The sequence below is a fragment of the Convolutriloba macropyga genome, chromosome 9 (genome assembly GCF_964194025.1).
Source record: "Convolutriloba macropyga chromosome 9, txConMacr16.3, whole genome shotgun sequence".
Lineage (NCBI taxonomy): Eukaryota > Metazoa > Xenacoelomorpha > Acoela > Convolutidae > Convolutriloba > Convolutriloba macropyga.
In genome coordinates, this window is record NC_134476.1 from 25711744 (window position 1) to 25725532 (window position 13789).

The window sequence follows — 13789 nt, forward strand, 5'->3', positions numbered from 1 at the left end:
TAAGCTTTCTTCAACTGTATCTTTTCAGGAAAAGGAACAGCTTTTCGATCCAAGAAATGACCATGGGGTTCCGATTTTCAAAAGGGAATCTTTGATTTAGAAGTTTCAGTAACGAAAAGGTAAACAAAAGCTTAGATTTTTCAACCAATATCAGAGTTATTGTGATATAAATCCCCTTGTTCTCGCTTAGTAAGTATCACAGCAATGTCTCATAATAAAATATAAAACTCAAATTGTAAATTGCTTTGAGGTAGAAAGACTATTTTGGACTAAACGGTGAGAGCTGAAAAAAATGATTTCCAAATTCGAAATACAATAATTTTGCAATTTAGAAAGTACAAGTGAAAAATGATCAATGTTTTGGGAAAAGTTTTTGATATTATTTGCTATTATCTGAGAAACAAAAAAAAGCGTAATTGGAAAAAATAAATTTCCAACCAAAGGAAATCTGACTAATATTACCATTCAATCCACCTTCTGTAAAGCAATATTCATAATCATCTATTAATGGTGCCGACAATTTGCAAATTTATTACTGAAAGAATGAAAGAAAGAAAATCAAAAACCATTTTTTTCAAACGTATAATTTTGTTGTCCAAAAGAACAGCTATTAAAGGCATGCGGGCTCCATTAATTTAAAAAAACTACTGTTTAATTTTTGATATGCTTCCTAATACATTTTGAATGGAAATAACCATCACAAAAGTTTAACCAAATAGGACAAATACCTGTCTAATAATTCAATTTAGGTCCAAAAATTACACTAGGAAATCGTTGGTCGCCTAACAAAAAAACACAACTCTTCTGAAAAACAATTTATTTCATCGAGGTGAAAAGTTTTGGGAGGATTTTAGAACTGAATTTAAGTCAAGACTTATTGTGTTGTTAGAGCTAAACTACTAAGGAACATATAAAGTTAGTGGTAAGATGACTAATTTGAATTGATTTTTTTGTTTGAAACCTTTTGTTTACCATATTGCATATCTGCTCTTCAAAAATTTAATTGTTTTATCTTAAAAGTTTATTGACAAATTCAACATAGAAAAAAGATGCTCATCAAGTTGCTAAAAGGCAATTTTTAATTTCCACTATGTATTACACTTTGATTTTGTAAGGAATTTTTAGCTTCCTATATCATTGACCGTCATTCGAGAAAAATTAGGATTTGCCGAAAAATATCAGATTTCCTTAAAAGTTATTGAGAAAAGTCTCAGCTGATTTGCAGATATAAATAGTTCACAGAAATTAGGGAGATCAATAAAAAACGACTGAGAAAAAGCCTCATTTCTCTCAACACTGCAGAAAAGATCAAGGTATAGTAGATGCATTTGAAAACAAAAAACGGCATATATTCTTGATCTTAACCGTTTCAGCAAGGAGCTGACTGACCACCACAACTTTTTGACTAACAATGTCAGGATTAGCAGTTCTAATTCGGAAATCACATAAATTTACCGAAAAAAGATTGATTTTGTTTACTGCATTTGTTACATTAACCATACTATTAGCGTATTACCAGCTGTTTTATTCACCGAACATACATCCGCAGCCCCAATATAATATTTCTACCGTCAATCAAACAAATGACAATTGCAAGCGTAAGAACCTTACCACCGCCGTCGAGGAGAGGAACTGCAGTGTGAAAATAAAGCTTCCCGATTTTTACAAACATCATTCGCAAAAAATGCAAATGTTTTTTCTGGAAACTTCTGGAAGACCGTTTCTGAAAGGAAGACAAGTGTGTTCAGTTGAATCAGCAGCCATCCAGTCAGGTTTGATCTCAAAGGTTATTATGAGAAGCTCGTACTTGGATTTGTCAAAAAGAAAGAGTTTCTGCGATCTTTTCCATAATTACAAAAATGTCCAATTCTACACAATCAATTACGAAGAATTATTCAGGCTAGCAACTGTTTTTCTCCTAATGTTTCGCCGAACTCTATTTGATGATGTTTAAAGGATTTTAAATATTTATCTCCCGGGTATAAATTATTCTGATTTTGTTATTTATCAATCGCCCATTTTAAAAATTCATCATTTTCTAAGTTTACATAAAAGTTTTGCCAGGCATCAATATTCTCTCCTGTTTTTTGATCGGAATTATAAAAATGCTTCGATAGTTACAATTTTTTGCCATACTTGAGAACATGTTGATTAACCATTTATTTATTGATTAGACGTCTAGTCACTGCAATTAAGAAAAAGTATTCACCATTGTTTGGAATCAAAATTCAAGGAAAATCAATTAATAGATTCAGGTACTGTACTGGACTTCAGGCTCTTATGTTTTCTAAGGTAAAAGTAAAGTAAGCCAAAGTAAAAACAAGCCGACGCTTGGACACACCGAAAGTTATGTAATTTTTATGTAACCTCCCAGAAGTAATACCCCAGACTTGCGTCTCAGAGAATTTCAGCGTTGAACCAACATTTATCAATAGTAAAACCCAATTTCACTTCTGAAAAATTGCATATCAAATGTATTTCTTTATGCGCAGTTTCATTATGATTGAAATGAGGTCATGGTGTTCACCCAGGCTAACGTTTCCTGTAAATTCTGAAAAATAACTCCTGCGCCCAAGTTATTTATGAGCATCAAAATGTCATATTTATGAGCAGCAAAATGTCGCAAAGCTTGCTTAGCTCAGTGGTTACGACTTGCTTCGCAACTTAAATGTTACAAGTACCCAGGCTGAAAATCGAGTCTCAGGTAACGCAAATCTCGGTTAAGCTGAACATACTGTTTTGCATGCATGAAATCTTAAACGAAAGCCTAGACTAGTCAGTGTAAATTGGGACTGGCCATCCACAAGAAACAGAATATATTTAGACTGATTCAGCCCTGATTTGCTCTGTCAGCAACCTCTGGGACGTTAACCGTTATAATCAAGACCTTGCATGGTATTTGCAAAGTACAATGTATTCCAGTAAACCAAAGAAACAAGTAATGCCATTTTCAATGTCATTTAATGTTTGTCAACCCCAACAGACCACTATCCATGGCCATTCCTCTCATGCACTGTGGGATGTAATCAGGGAACCGCGGGCCGGTTATCGCGTACCGGATACGTGCACAAAAGAAACAAAATAAGGTCTTTTTTAAAGATCTAATAAATTTGAACCCTAGTGGACCACTGTTCTAGGCCTTGTCTTTTAGCCGTTGTGGCATCTAATCCAAAAATCACATGCCGAGGCGAAGCAGCAACGCGAGCATAGCGCGGCCACCGGCGCGCCAGTGATAAAATATAATTCGGTTATCTCATTTTTTATCTCTTTATAATGCGGGTATCTGTTTTCGATATTCAGCTTGGTTGCCTGTCGGACTGTTTAACCACTTCAGTTTCTAACAACAACATTTAAGCGCTATCTAACGTAGCAAAAAAAATTCAAATAGAAAATGAAAACTGCTAATACATTTACTACCTAAGTTTGATAGATGAATAGAACGGAGAACACAAAATAAGCTGAAGTAAAAGTAGGTCGACGGAAAAACAAGCCAAATTTGAAATAATTTTAATGCATTGTTTCAGCAATAGTACATTGTTAACAGTGGACAACCTATTGTGTTTGGAGTTTTTAATGTATTCCAGTGCATCAAGAAACAAAATAAGTTAATTTTTAGAGATCTAATAAATGCCAGCCACCTAATGGACCGCTGTTCGATAAGATTCTTCTCCAAAATTCGGCGTGCTTACCTATCGGTTTGTTTGATCGCCACCATTTTTACCTCGTCAAACACCTATTCTTTCAGATTTATTTACAGCTAAAAACAGATTAATTCGCCTTCAGTATATATTTTTTTGTTTTGGTCGTTTGATCTCCAATGAAGAAGTCGAACAATTATCTATAGTAGCTACAGCTGCAATCCAGCTTCTCAGTATGTGTGCGTTATATACTTTGTTACTACCTTGATTTGAGTCTTTAAATCATTTTTTTGAGAGATGATTGAAGTCGAATTTGACATTAGGCGCGAACCATTCCAAATCCAATTCGCGATATAATGCTTTACGCGGAAAACCACTCTTTTTATTTGATACAATAATTGTTGCATTGTCATTGAGTTCCAAACTAATTCTTTTTCGGAATAAATTGTCAATACCTAAAGTAAAATTAACCTTTTTTGTTTGCAAAAATGAGCACTAAGTGTTTTTTTTGCGCCGTCTTGTTGAAATTCGGTGAGTCAGTTCGCAAGCAGTTGAGTTTTTCGTATTTAAACAGATTTTATGCTGCCTGTGACACGAAATTAGGCCACAAAAATCCATGCATAAAACAAAATTAAGGTTTCTTGATATTTACAAAAGAGCTATCTGATGAAAAGAGTTGAACCAGCAAAAAAATAAAATGTATAATGCAAAACTCCATTCTTGAACAGTTTTTTGACAGTTTTTGGAGGAATTTTCTCATCTGTTTCAAAACGTGTCACACTCTAACCAAGTCTTGACTCAAGGCTTGTGAAGACTTAAGATTGGAATCGAGCTCTCTGATACATCACTGAGGGAATGGTCCTCGATTTGCGATTTAGCGGATTCAGTTCCAATTAATACTCATTGATTAAACCGGGAATTCTAAATGAGTTTTTCACTCGAGAGCATTGATGACATGAGCACGATCATTATGTTATGAGATCATACAGGTGCAAAATGCTCTCGAATGCTCTCTTTTTTCAAAATTTTTGCAGCAATAGGCTAAATTATGTATAAAACGTAAAATTTGTGGTAAATTAAGTTGGGTTATGGATTTTCGCAAGCCGAAAAAAAGCGTTTTTAAATAAGTAGACAAAATAATTTCTAAAAAATGAGAAAATAACAAAAATGATACTTTACTGTACAATTTAGAGATTTAAAGGAGAGATCTCATTATTAGATCAAGAAGGTGATTTGATTTTGGGGATTAAAAAAAGGCTTTTGGGGATTAATCAGCTGTATATATACCTATTATCAGAGCGAGAAAGTCATGATACAAAGCTAGTCTTAAAACCATGATTTACAGTAGGGTTCGCAAGGGTCACCCATTATGTTTTGTTTCTGCAAACTTCCTAGATATAGGTAACTAGGGATGCCATAAATAGTATGCAAATACACTTCTCTAAGAATTCGTTAACATTCCCGTTGTCATCTTAATCATTCCAAACGTACTGGAAACATTTTACATCAAATAATCTCACTCTATTAATAATAACCTAAATTCACCAGTTTGAACAGAATACAGATTCTAAGCGCCCTTAATTGATGATTCATTTATATAAATTTTGACACTAGAGTCAAATTTGCTCCTTGTAATTTGGTAAGTTAAACCTTCTTTCGAATAATTCCAACTAATTCAAGACTATACTTTGACTAAATATTTAACACCCCCACTCGTTTTTGAGCTGATTGCGTAGTGGCTGTTCCCATCAAAACTGTTTTGAATGTTTCCACCATCTATACGGGTAGACATTTCGTGAAAATGTCGGCCGCCAATTTGTCAGTAGGAACGTAATGAATTGGAATAGTCTCATCTTCCGTCTTGTCTCGAAAGAAGTAAAATTTTGTCTCAATGTGTTCGCTCTTCTTGTGCTTGAGTAGGTTTTGGCACAATTTGATACAAGTCTGGTTGTCCTCTCCAATTGCTATTGGATTTGTCTGTTGTATGCCAATAACCTCCAGAAGTTGTTTCAGATGCAATACTTCTTGAACTGCTTCTGCCATGCACCGATTTTTAGTTTCTGATGAAGAGAGAGCAAACCAGCCAACTGAGTGCCGCGCCACGTCCGTTAAGCTAGAAGTAATAGCCCGTCCTTGATTTTCTGTCGTTCACATCACCAGACCAGTTTGCATCCTTTTCGCCATTAAATCATTTGTGTAAGTAGGCTAAAAACCTTTTGAAACTTGAAGATTTCTCAGAAGTCGTTTTCTGCATAGCCATTGTTGGTTGATAGAGATATTCATGTGTCTGGACAGAATGTTGACTGTGAACATGATGTCTGGCATCGTCTGTTTAACCCATTACAGAAGTGATCCAACCAAGATTCTGTAGATCTTTTGATCCAACTCACTTTTTTGTCTCAGTTGTTTGCTGTCTGAAGTTTCAAGTTCTTGAGAGTTTGCATTGATCCATTAGAAACCGATCAAGAATTGTTTCTTTGTCGCGACTGTGACTATGCGTTCATCCCGTTTGATTCCTGGACCCAGAAAACAATGAAATCTCCCGCTGTATTCCATGTGGAATGCTGCCTCAAGCGCTTTTTTGACATCGGAGATGACTGTCATTATTCTTGATGCTACTATGATGTCCTCAACCCAGACCAAGCTGAAGGTGTGACCCTCTGTCTCTGCTGCCGCGAACAATCAATGGTCGTTCCTGCTTTTGTTGAGCCCCTGTCTCAGTAGGAATTTCGTCAGTTCCTTATACCAGTTGTAAACAGGCTCTTTCAAACGACAAACTGATTTATTCAGTCGACATGCTAATATCCATCCATCAGATCCATGTATTTCATATTCGTGTGGCTTTTCCATATATACTTTGCCTCTATTAGTGGGTACGAGAATGCCGTCTTGACATCAAACTGGTGCATCACCTGGCCCTGATTCACTGAAATTGAATGTAGAATCCTGAATGTCTCTGGCTTACAATTAGGAGCAGAAGTCTGAAAGTAGTCCAGTCCTTCCACATAGCGTGCTTTGCATTTGCCAACTTGACGACTGGGACCAAATTTTATTGTGAAGACCCAGTTGCGTGGTATGACGTCCCTGTCTGTGGTTGGTCTCACTAGTTTCCAGGTATTGTTGTCTTGGAGTGCCTTGACTTCGTCCTTCATTGCTCGGTGCCTCTGGTCTAAATGCCCAACTTGCTTGTTTTTGTAGACTGTTTTGGGTTCTAAATAGTCACCCTCAGTTATAAAAAGATGGGAACTGACTTCTCCAAAAAATGCGGAACATTCCTTGCTTGTGTCCTTAGTCTAGGCTCTGCCCTGTCCGCTTGCTCCAGTGCCTCTTCAGAAGTCAACTGTCTCTGACTGTGAGAATTACTCTGTGTCAATGTCTCCAATTGACTCCGAACCCCTTAGATTTCCTCCTTTTGCAGTAGATTTTCCATCTAGTGTTGCTTCCCCAACACCCCTTATCTAGTAGGTGGTGCTTCTCTGTGTTGTCAAGTGTTAAGCCCACTTCAGACTCCTTTTGATCAAATCTTGAACTTCCACCACCTTGCGTGTGTTGGGTACGCAAACCAAGTCTCCATTGCCTCCTTCAGTGTAACCTAGAAGCTTTACTTCCGGTGCCTTGGGTTCGAGCTTGCTGACGTCTCTGTCCCTCTTCCTCGTGAAGACTGTGCAACCAAAACCAGAAAATTTACTAATTGAAAGCTTAGGTAACATGACTCGCATCAGCTCTGCGGGGCACTAATCTTCTCCTCGTCACTCAACCAAGTTTCTGATCTGTTTCGCGTGAACAATTTGCCGCTCCTCACATCACATTGGGAAGTCCTGAGTCAATGAGCAAGCATCTTGCCATCTTCGGCGATGCCCTGTTGCACCTCTCAGCTAACCCATTTTTTGTGGCAATTCTGGTTTGGTATTCTCTTGTAGAATGCCTGCATTTAATAATTGCATCTTGAACTGATCTGGGAGAGACTCTTTTGCATGGACTTGCCTCAGCTTCTTGGGTGTCCCAACACTGAGAACTATTTTTTCCACGCTGGCCTGTGCTTCACTGTTTGCCTTAAGCAAGTCCACAAACACAAACTTCTTGTACTGGTCTGCAAATACAATGCAGAACCAGAAAACAGGCAGTGACTCTACTCTGAAAGGTCCCATCGCGCTTGTGAACACCTTCTAGAGCTTCTCTTCTGCTTAGGTTTCTTCCACTCTTGGTACATGATTCTTTGTGATCTTGACCAGTGCGCACACTTTGCATACATAAACGAATTATCTCACTCTCCATAATGCAATTCTCACAACATCCACTCGAGTCAAATGACCCAATCGTCTGTGTCATTTCCTTGCGGTGACAAATGTCAAGCTGTTGGAACTCATATTGAATTCTAGAGCGCTGCAGGGTAAAAAAGTATTTTCCTTGTGCCAGTTTTAGCCGATTTCCTCTTGGAGTTTCATGCACCTCTTTCCTTTCTCAAAAACGAAGCTTTTACCCATTGCCATTGACTTTTTTGCCTCAATCTCATTGTCTCTTGCGTGCCCTCTCTAGTTTACCCTCCTCACCACCCCTGCTGCTTTGTGCAGTCTCTTAACACCGGCAGTCCTTAGCAAAGTGTCATGAGATGGCACACAGAGCTGTTTCTTTTCTTGGTTCCCTTCCTGAGGTCACGCTTCACTGCCAATGCCAATGAATCATTTTGTCCCTTGTGTATCTGTGATGTGCTCTCATGCAATTTCTCCGGCCTTTTCCTCAACACTGTGAAGTTCGTTGCCGGGTTGAAGCTTTCTTTTTTAGCAAAACTTTCATACCTCATTGGCAGACCATCGAGGACCAAGGCGTTAAAGATGGTCTCTCAGACTGCTTCCCCTAGTTCTTGAAGCTTTGTGAGCAGTTCCTGTCCTCCAATGGAGAAGCTGTCCAGATCCTCAGAATCCTCGAAACCGCAGAAACTCTTTTGCATTGTCTTGCCTCAGCTTCTTGGTTGTCTGCACTCTGAGAACAAATTTTTTCAGGCTGGCCTGTTTTTCACTGTTTGCCTTAAGCAAGTCAACAAACACAAACTTCTTGTACTGGTCTGCAAACACAATGCAGAACCAGACACCAGGCAGTGACTCTACTCTAAAAGGTCCCATCGCGCTTGTGAACACCTTCTAGAGCTTCTTGTCTGCTTGGGTTTCTTCCACTCTTGGTACATGATTCTTTGGGATCTTGGCCAGTGCGCACACTTTGCATACATTAACGAATTACATCACTCTCCATAATGCAATTCTCACAACATCCACTAGAGTCAAATGACCCAATTGTCTGTGCCACTTCCTTGCGGTGACAAATGTCAAGCTGTTGGAACTCATATTGAATTCTAGATCGCTGCAGGGTAAAAAATTATTTTCTTTGTGCTAGTTTTACCCGATTTCCTCTTGGAGTTTCATGCACCTCTTTCCTTTCTCAAAAAGGAAACTTTTACCCATTGCCATTGACTTTTTTGCCTCAATCTCATTGTCTCTTGCGTGCCCTCTCTAGTTTACCCTCCTCACCAACCCTGCTGCTTTGTGCAGTCTCTTACCACCGGCAGTCCTTATCAAAGTGTCATGGGATGGCATACAGAGCTGTTTCTTTTCTTGGTTCCCTTCCTGAGGTCACGCTTCACTGCCAAGTCCAATGAATCATTTTGTCCCTTGTGTATCTGTGATGTGCTATCATGCAATTTCTCCGGCCTTTTCCTCAACCATGTGAAGTTCGTAGCCTGGTTGAAGATTTTTTGTTTAGCAAAATTTTCATACTTCATTGGCAGACCATCGAGGACCAAGGCGTTAAAGACGGTCTCTCAGACTGCGTCCCCTAGTTCTTGAAGTTTTGTGAGCAGTTCCTGTCCTCCAATGGAGAAGCTGTCCAGATCCTCAGAATCCTCGAAACCGAAGAAACTCTTTTGCATTGTCTTGCCTCAGCTTCTTGGTTGTCTGCACTCTGAGAACAAATTTTTTCAGGCTGGCCTGTTTTTCACTGTTTGCCTTAAGCAAGTCAACAAACACAAACTTCTTGTACTGGTCTGCAAACACAATGCAGAACCAGACACCAGGCAGTGACTCTACTCTGAAAGGTCCCATTGCGCTTGTGAACACCTTCTAGAGCTTCTTGTCTGCTTGGGTTCCTTCCACTCTTGGTACATGATTCTTTGGGATCTTGGCCAGTGTGCACACTTTGCATACATTAACGCATTACATCACTCTCCATAATGCAATTCTCACAACATCCACTAAGGTCAAATGACCCAATTGTCTGTGCCACTTCCTTGCGGTGACAAATGTCAAGCTGTTGGAACTCATATTGAATTCTAGATCGCTGCAGGGTAAAAAATTATTTTCTTTGTGCTAGTTTTACCCGATTTCCTCCTGGAGTTTCATGCACCTCTTTCCTTTCTCAAAAACGAAACTTTTACCCATTGCCATGGACTTTTTTTGCCTCATTCTCATTGTCTCTTGCGTGCCCTCTCTAGATTACCCTCCTCACCGCACCTGCTGCTTTGTGCAGTCTCTTTCTTCCGGCAGTCCGTAGCAAAGTGTCCTTGGATAGCACACAGAGCTGTTTCTTTTCTTTGTTCCCTTCCTGAGGTCACGCTTCACTGCCAATGCCAATGAAATATTTTGTTCCTTGTGTCCCTGTGATGTTCTCTCATGCAATTTCTCCGGCCTTTTCCTCAACACTGTGACGTTCGTTGCCGGGTTGAAGCTTTCTTTCTTAGCAAAACTTTCATACCTCATTGGCAGACCATCGAGGACCAAGGCTTTAAAGATGGTCTCTCAGACTGCTCCCCCTAGTTCTTGAAGCTTTTTGAGCAGTTCCTGTCCTCCGATGAAGAAGCTGTCCAGATCCTCAGAATCATCGAAACCTCAGAAACTCTTTTGCAATGTCTTGCCTCAGCTTCTTGGGTGTCCGCACTCTGATAACAATTTTTTTCAGGCTGGCCTGTGCTTCACTGTTTGCCTTAAGCAAGTCAACAAACACAAACTTCTTGTACTGGTCTGCAAACACAATGCAGAACCAGACACCAGGCGATGACTCTACTCTGAAAGGTCCCATTACGCTTCTGAACACCTTCTAGAGTTTTTCGTCTGCTTTGGTTTCTTCCAATCGTGGTACATGATTCTTTGGGATCTTGGCCAGTGCGCACACTTTGCATACATAAACGAATTACCTCACTCTCCATAATGCAATTCTCACAACATCCACTCGAGTCAAATGACCCAATCGTCTGTGCCACTTCCTTGCGGTGACAAATGGCAAGCTGTTGGAACTCATATTGAATTCTAGAGCGCTGCAGTGTAAAGAAGTATTTTCTTTGTGCTAGTTTTACCCGATTTGCTCTTGGAGTTTCATGCACCTCTTTCCTTTCTCAAAAACGAAGCTTTTACCCATTGCCATTGACTTTTTTGCCTCAATCTCATTTTCTCTTGCGTGCCCTCTCTAGTTTACCCTCCTCGCCACACCTAATGCTTTGTGCAGTCTCTTTCCTCCGGCAGTCCTTAGCAAAGTGTCCTGGGATGGCACACAGAGCTGATTCTTTTCCTGGTTCCCCTCCTGAGGTCACGCTTCACTTTCAGTGCCACTGAATCAATTTGTCCTTTGTGTCCCTGTGATGTGCTCTCCTGCAAGTTCTCCGGCCTTTTCCTCAACTCTGTGAAGTTCGTTGCCAGGTTGAAGCTTTCTTTTTTAGCAACACTTTCATACCTCATTGGCAGACCATTGAGGACCAAGGCGTTAAACATGGTCTCTCAGACTGCTTCCCCTAGTTCTTGAAACTTTTTGAGCAGTTCCTGTGCTCCGATGAAGAAGCTGTCCAGATCCTCAGAATCCTCGAAACCTCAGAAACTCTTTTGCATTGTCTTGCTTCAGGTTCTTGAGTGTCCGCACTCCGAGAACAAATTTTTTGAGGCTGGCCTGTGCTTCACTGTTTGCCTTAAGCAAGTCCACAAACACAAACTTCTTGTACTGGTCTGCAAACACAATGCACAACCAGCCACCAGGCAGTGACTCTACTCTGAAAGGTCCCACCACTCTTGTGAACACCTGCTAGAGCTTCTCGTCTGCTTGGGTTTCTTCCACTCTTGGTGTATGATTCTTTGTGATCTTGACCGATGCGCACACATTGCATACATAATCGAATTAACTCACTCTCCTTAATGCAATTCTCACAACATCCACTCAAGTCAAATGACCCAATCGTCTGTGCCACTTCCTTGCGGTGACAAATGTCAAGCTGTTGGAACTCATATTGAATTCTAGAGCGCTGCAGGGTAAAAAAGTATTTTCTTTTTGCTAGTTTTACCCGATTTCCTCTGGGAGTTTCATGCACCTATTTCCTTTCTCAAAAATGAAGCTTTGACCCATTGCCATTGACTTTTTTTGCCTCAATCTCATTGTCTCTTGGTTGCCTTGTCTAATTGACCCTCCTCACCACGCTTGCTGTTTTGTGCAGTCTCTTTGCTCCAGCAGTCCGTAGCAAAGTGTCCTGGGATGGCAGACAAAGCTGTTTTTTTTCATGGTTCCCTTTCTGAGGTCACACTTCACTGCCAATGCCACTGAATCATTTTGTCCCTTGTGTCCCTGTGATGTGTTCTCATGCAAATTCTCCGGCCTTTTCCTCAACTATGTGAAGTTCGTAGCCTGGTTGAAGCTTTCTTGTTTAGCAAAAATTTCATACCTCATCGGCAGACCATCGAGGACCAAGGCGTTGAATAGGGTCTCTCAGACTGCTTCCCCTAATTCTTAAAGGTTTGTGAGCATTTCCTGTCCTCCGATGAAGAAGCTGTCCAGATCCTCAGAATCCACAAAATCTAAGAAACTCTTTTGCATTGTCTTGCCTCAGCTTCTTGGGTGTCCGCACTCTGAAAACAAATTCTTTCAGGCTGGCCTGTGCTTCACTGTTTGCTTTAAGCAAGTCCACAAACAAAAACTTCTTGTACAGGTCTGCAAACACAATATGGAACCAGACACCAGGCAGTGGCTCTACTCTGAAAACTCTCATCACGCTTGTGAACACCTTCTAGAGCTTCTCGTCTGCTTGGGTCTCTTCCACTCTTGGTACATAATTCCTTGTGATCATGAACGGCGCGCACACATTGCATTCATAATCGAATTACCTCACTCTCCCTAATGCGATTCAAACAACGTCCACTCGAGTCAAATGACCCAATCGTCTGTGCCACTTCCTTGCACTGACAAATTTCAGGCTGTTGGAACTCATATTGAATTCTGGAGCGCTGCAGGGTGAAAAAAGTCTTTTCTTTGTGTTAGATTTACCCAATTTCCTCTTGGAGTTTCATCCAGCTATTTCCTTTCTGAAAAACGAAGCTTTGACCCATTGCCATTGACTTATTTTTGCCTCAATCTCATTGTCTCTTGGTTGCCTTGTCTAGTTGACCCTCCTCACCACACTCGCTGCTTTGTGCAGTCTCTTTCCTCCGGCAGTCCTTAGCAAAGTGTCCTCGGATGGCACACAAAGCTGTTTCTTTTCATGGTTCCCCTCCTGAGGTCACGCTTCACTGCGAATGCCACTGAATCACTTTGTCCTTTGTTTCCCTGTGATGTGCTCTCCTGCAAGTTCTCCGGCCTTTTCCTCAACTCTGTCAAGTTCGTTGCCAGGTTGAAGCTTTCTTGTTTAGCAAAACTTTCATACCTCATTGGCAGACCATCGAGGAACAAGGCGTTAAAGATGGTCTCTCAGTCTGCTTCCCCTAGTTCTTGAAACTTTGTGAGCTGTTCCTGTCCTCCAATGAAGAAGCTGTCCAGATCCTTAGAATCCTTGAAACCTCAGAAACTCTTTTGCATTGTCTTGCTTCAGGTTCTTGGGTGTCCACACTCTGAGAACAAATTTTTTCAGGCTGGCCTGTGCTTCACTGTTTGCCTTAAGCAAGTCAACAAACACAAACTTCTTGTACTGGTCTGCAAACACAATGCAGAACCAGACACCAGGCAGTGACTCTACTCTGAAAGGTCCCACTACGCTTGTGAACACCTTCTAGAGCTTCTCTTCTGCTTGGGTCTCTTCCACTCTCGGTACATGATTATTTGTGATCTTGACCAGTGCGCACACATTGCATACATAATCAAATTACCTCACTCTCCCTAATGCAATTCTAACAACGTCCACTCGAGTCAAATGACCC

The 13789-nt window shown here is 40.5% G+C and overlaps 1 protein-coding gene across 1 annotated transcript in view; it reads left to right on the forward strand.

The window, feature by feature from the left end:
* LOC142345288 (alpha-1,4-N-acetylglucosaminyltransferase-like) overlaps positions 1-13789 on the forward strand; it is an 87479-nt gene that overhangs the window by 53040 nt on the left and 20650 nt on the right. The window contains exon 2 of the mRNA XM_075397274.1: positions 1374-1899. Within this exon, the coding sequence (XP_075253389.1) occupies positions 1412-1899 (488 nt within the window). The 5' untranslated portion in view covers positions 1374-1411. The remainder of the gene's footprint in view (positions 1-1373; positions 1900-13789) is intronic.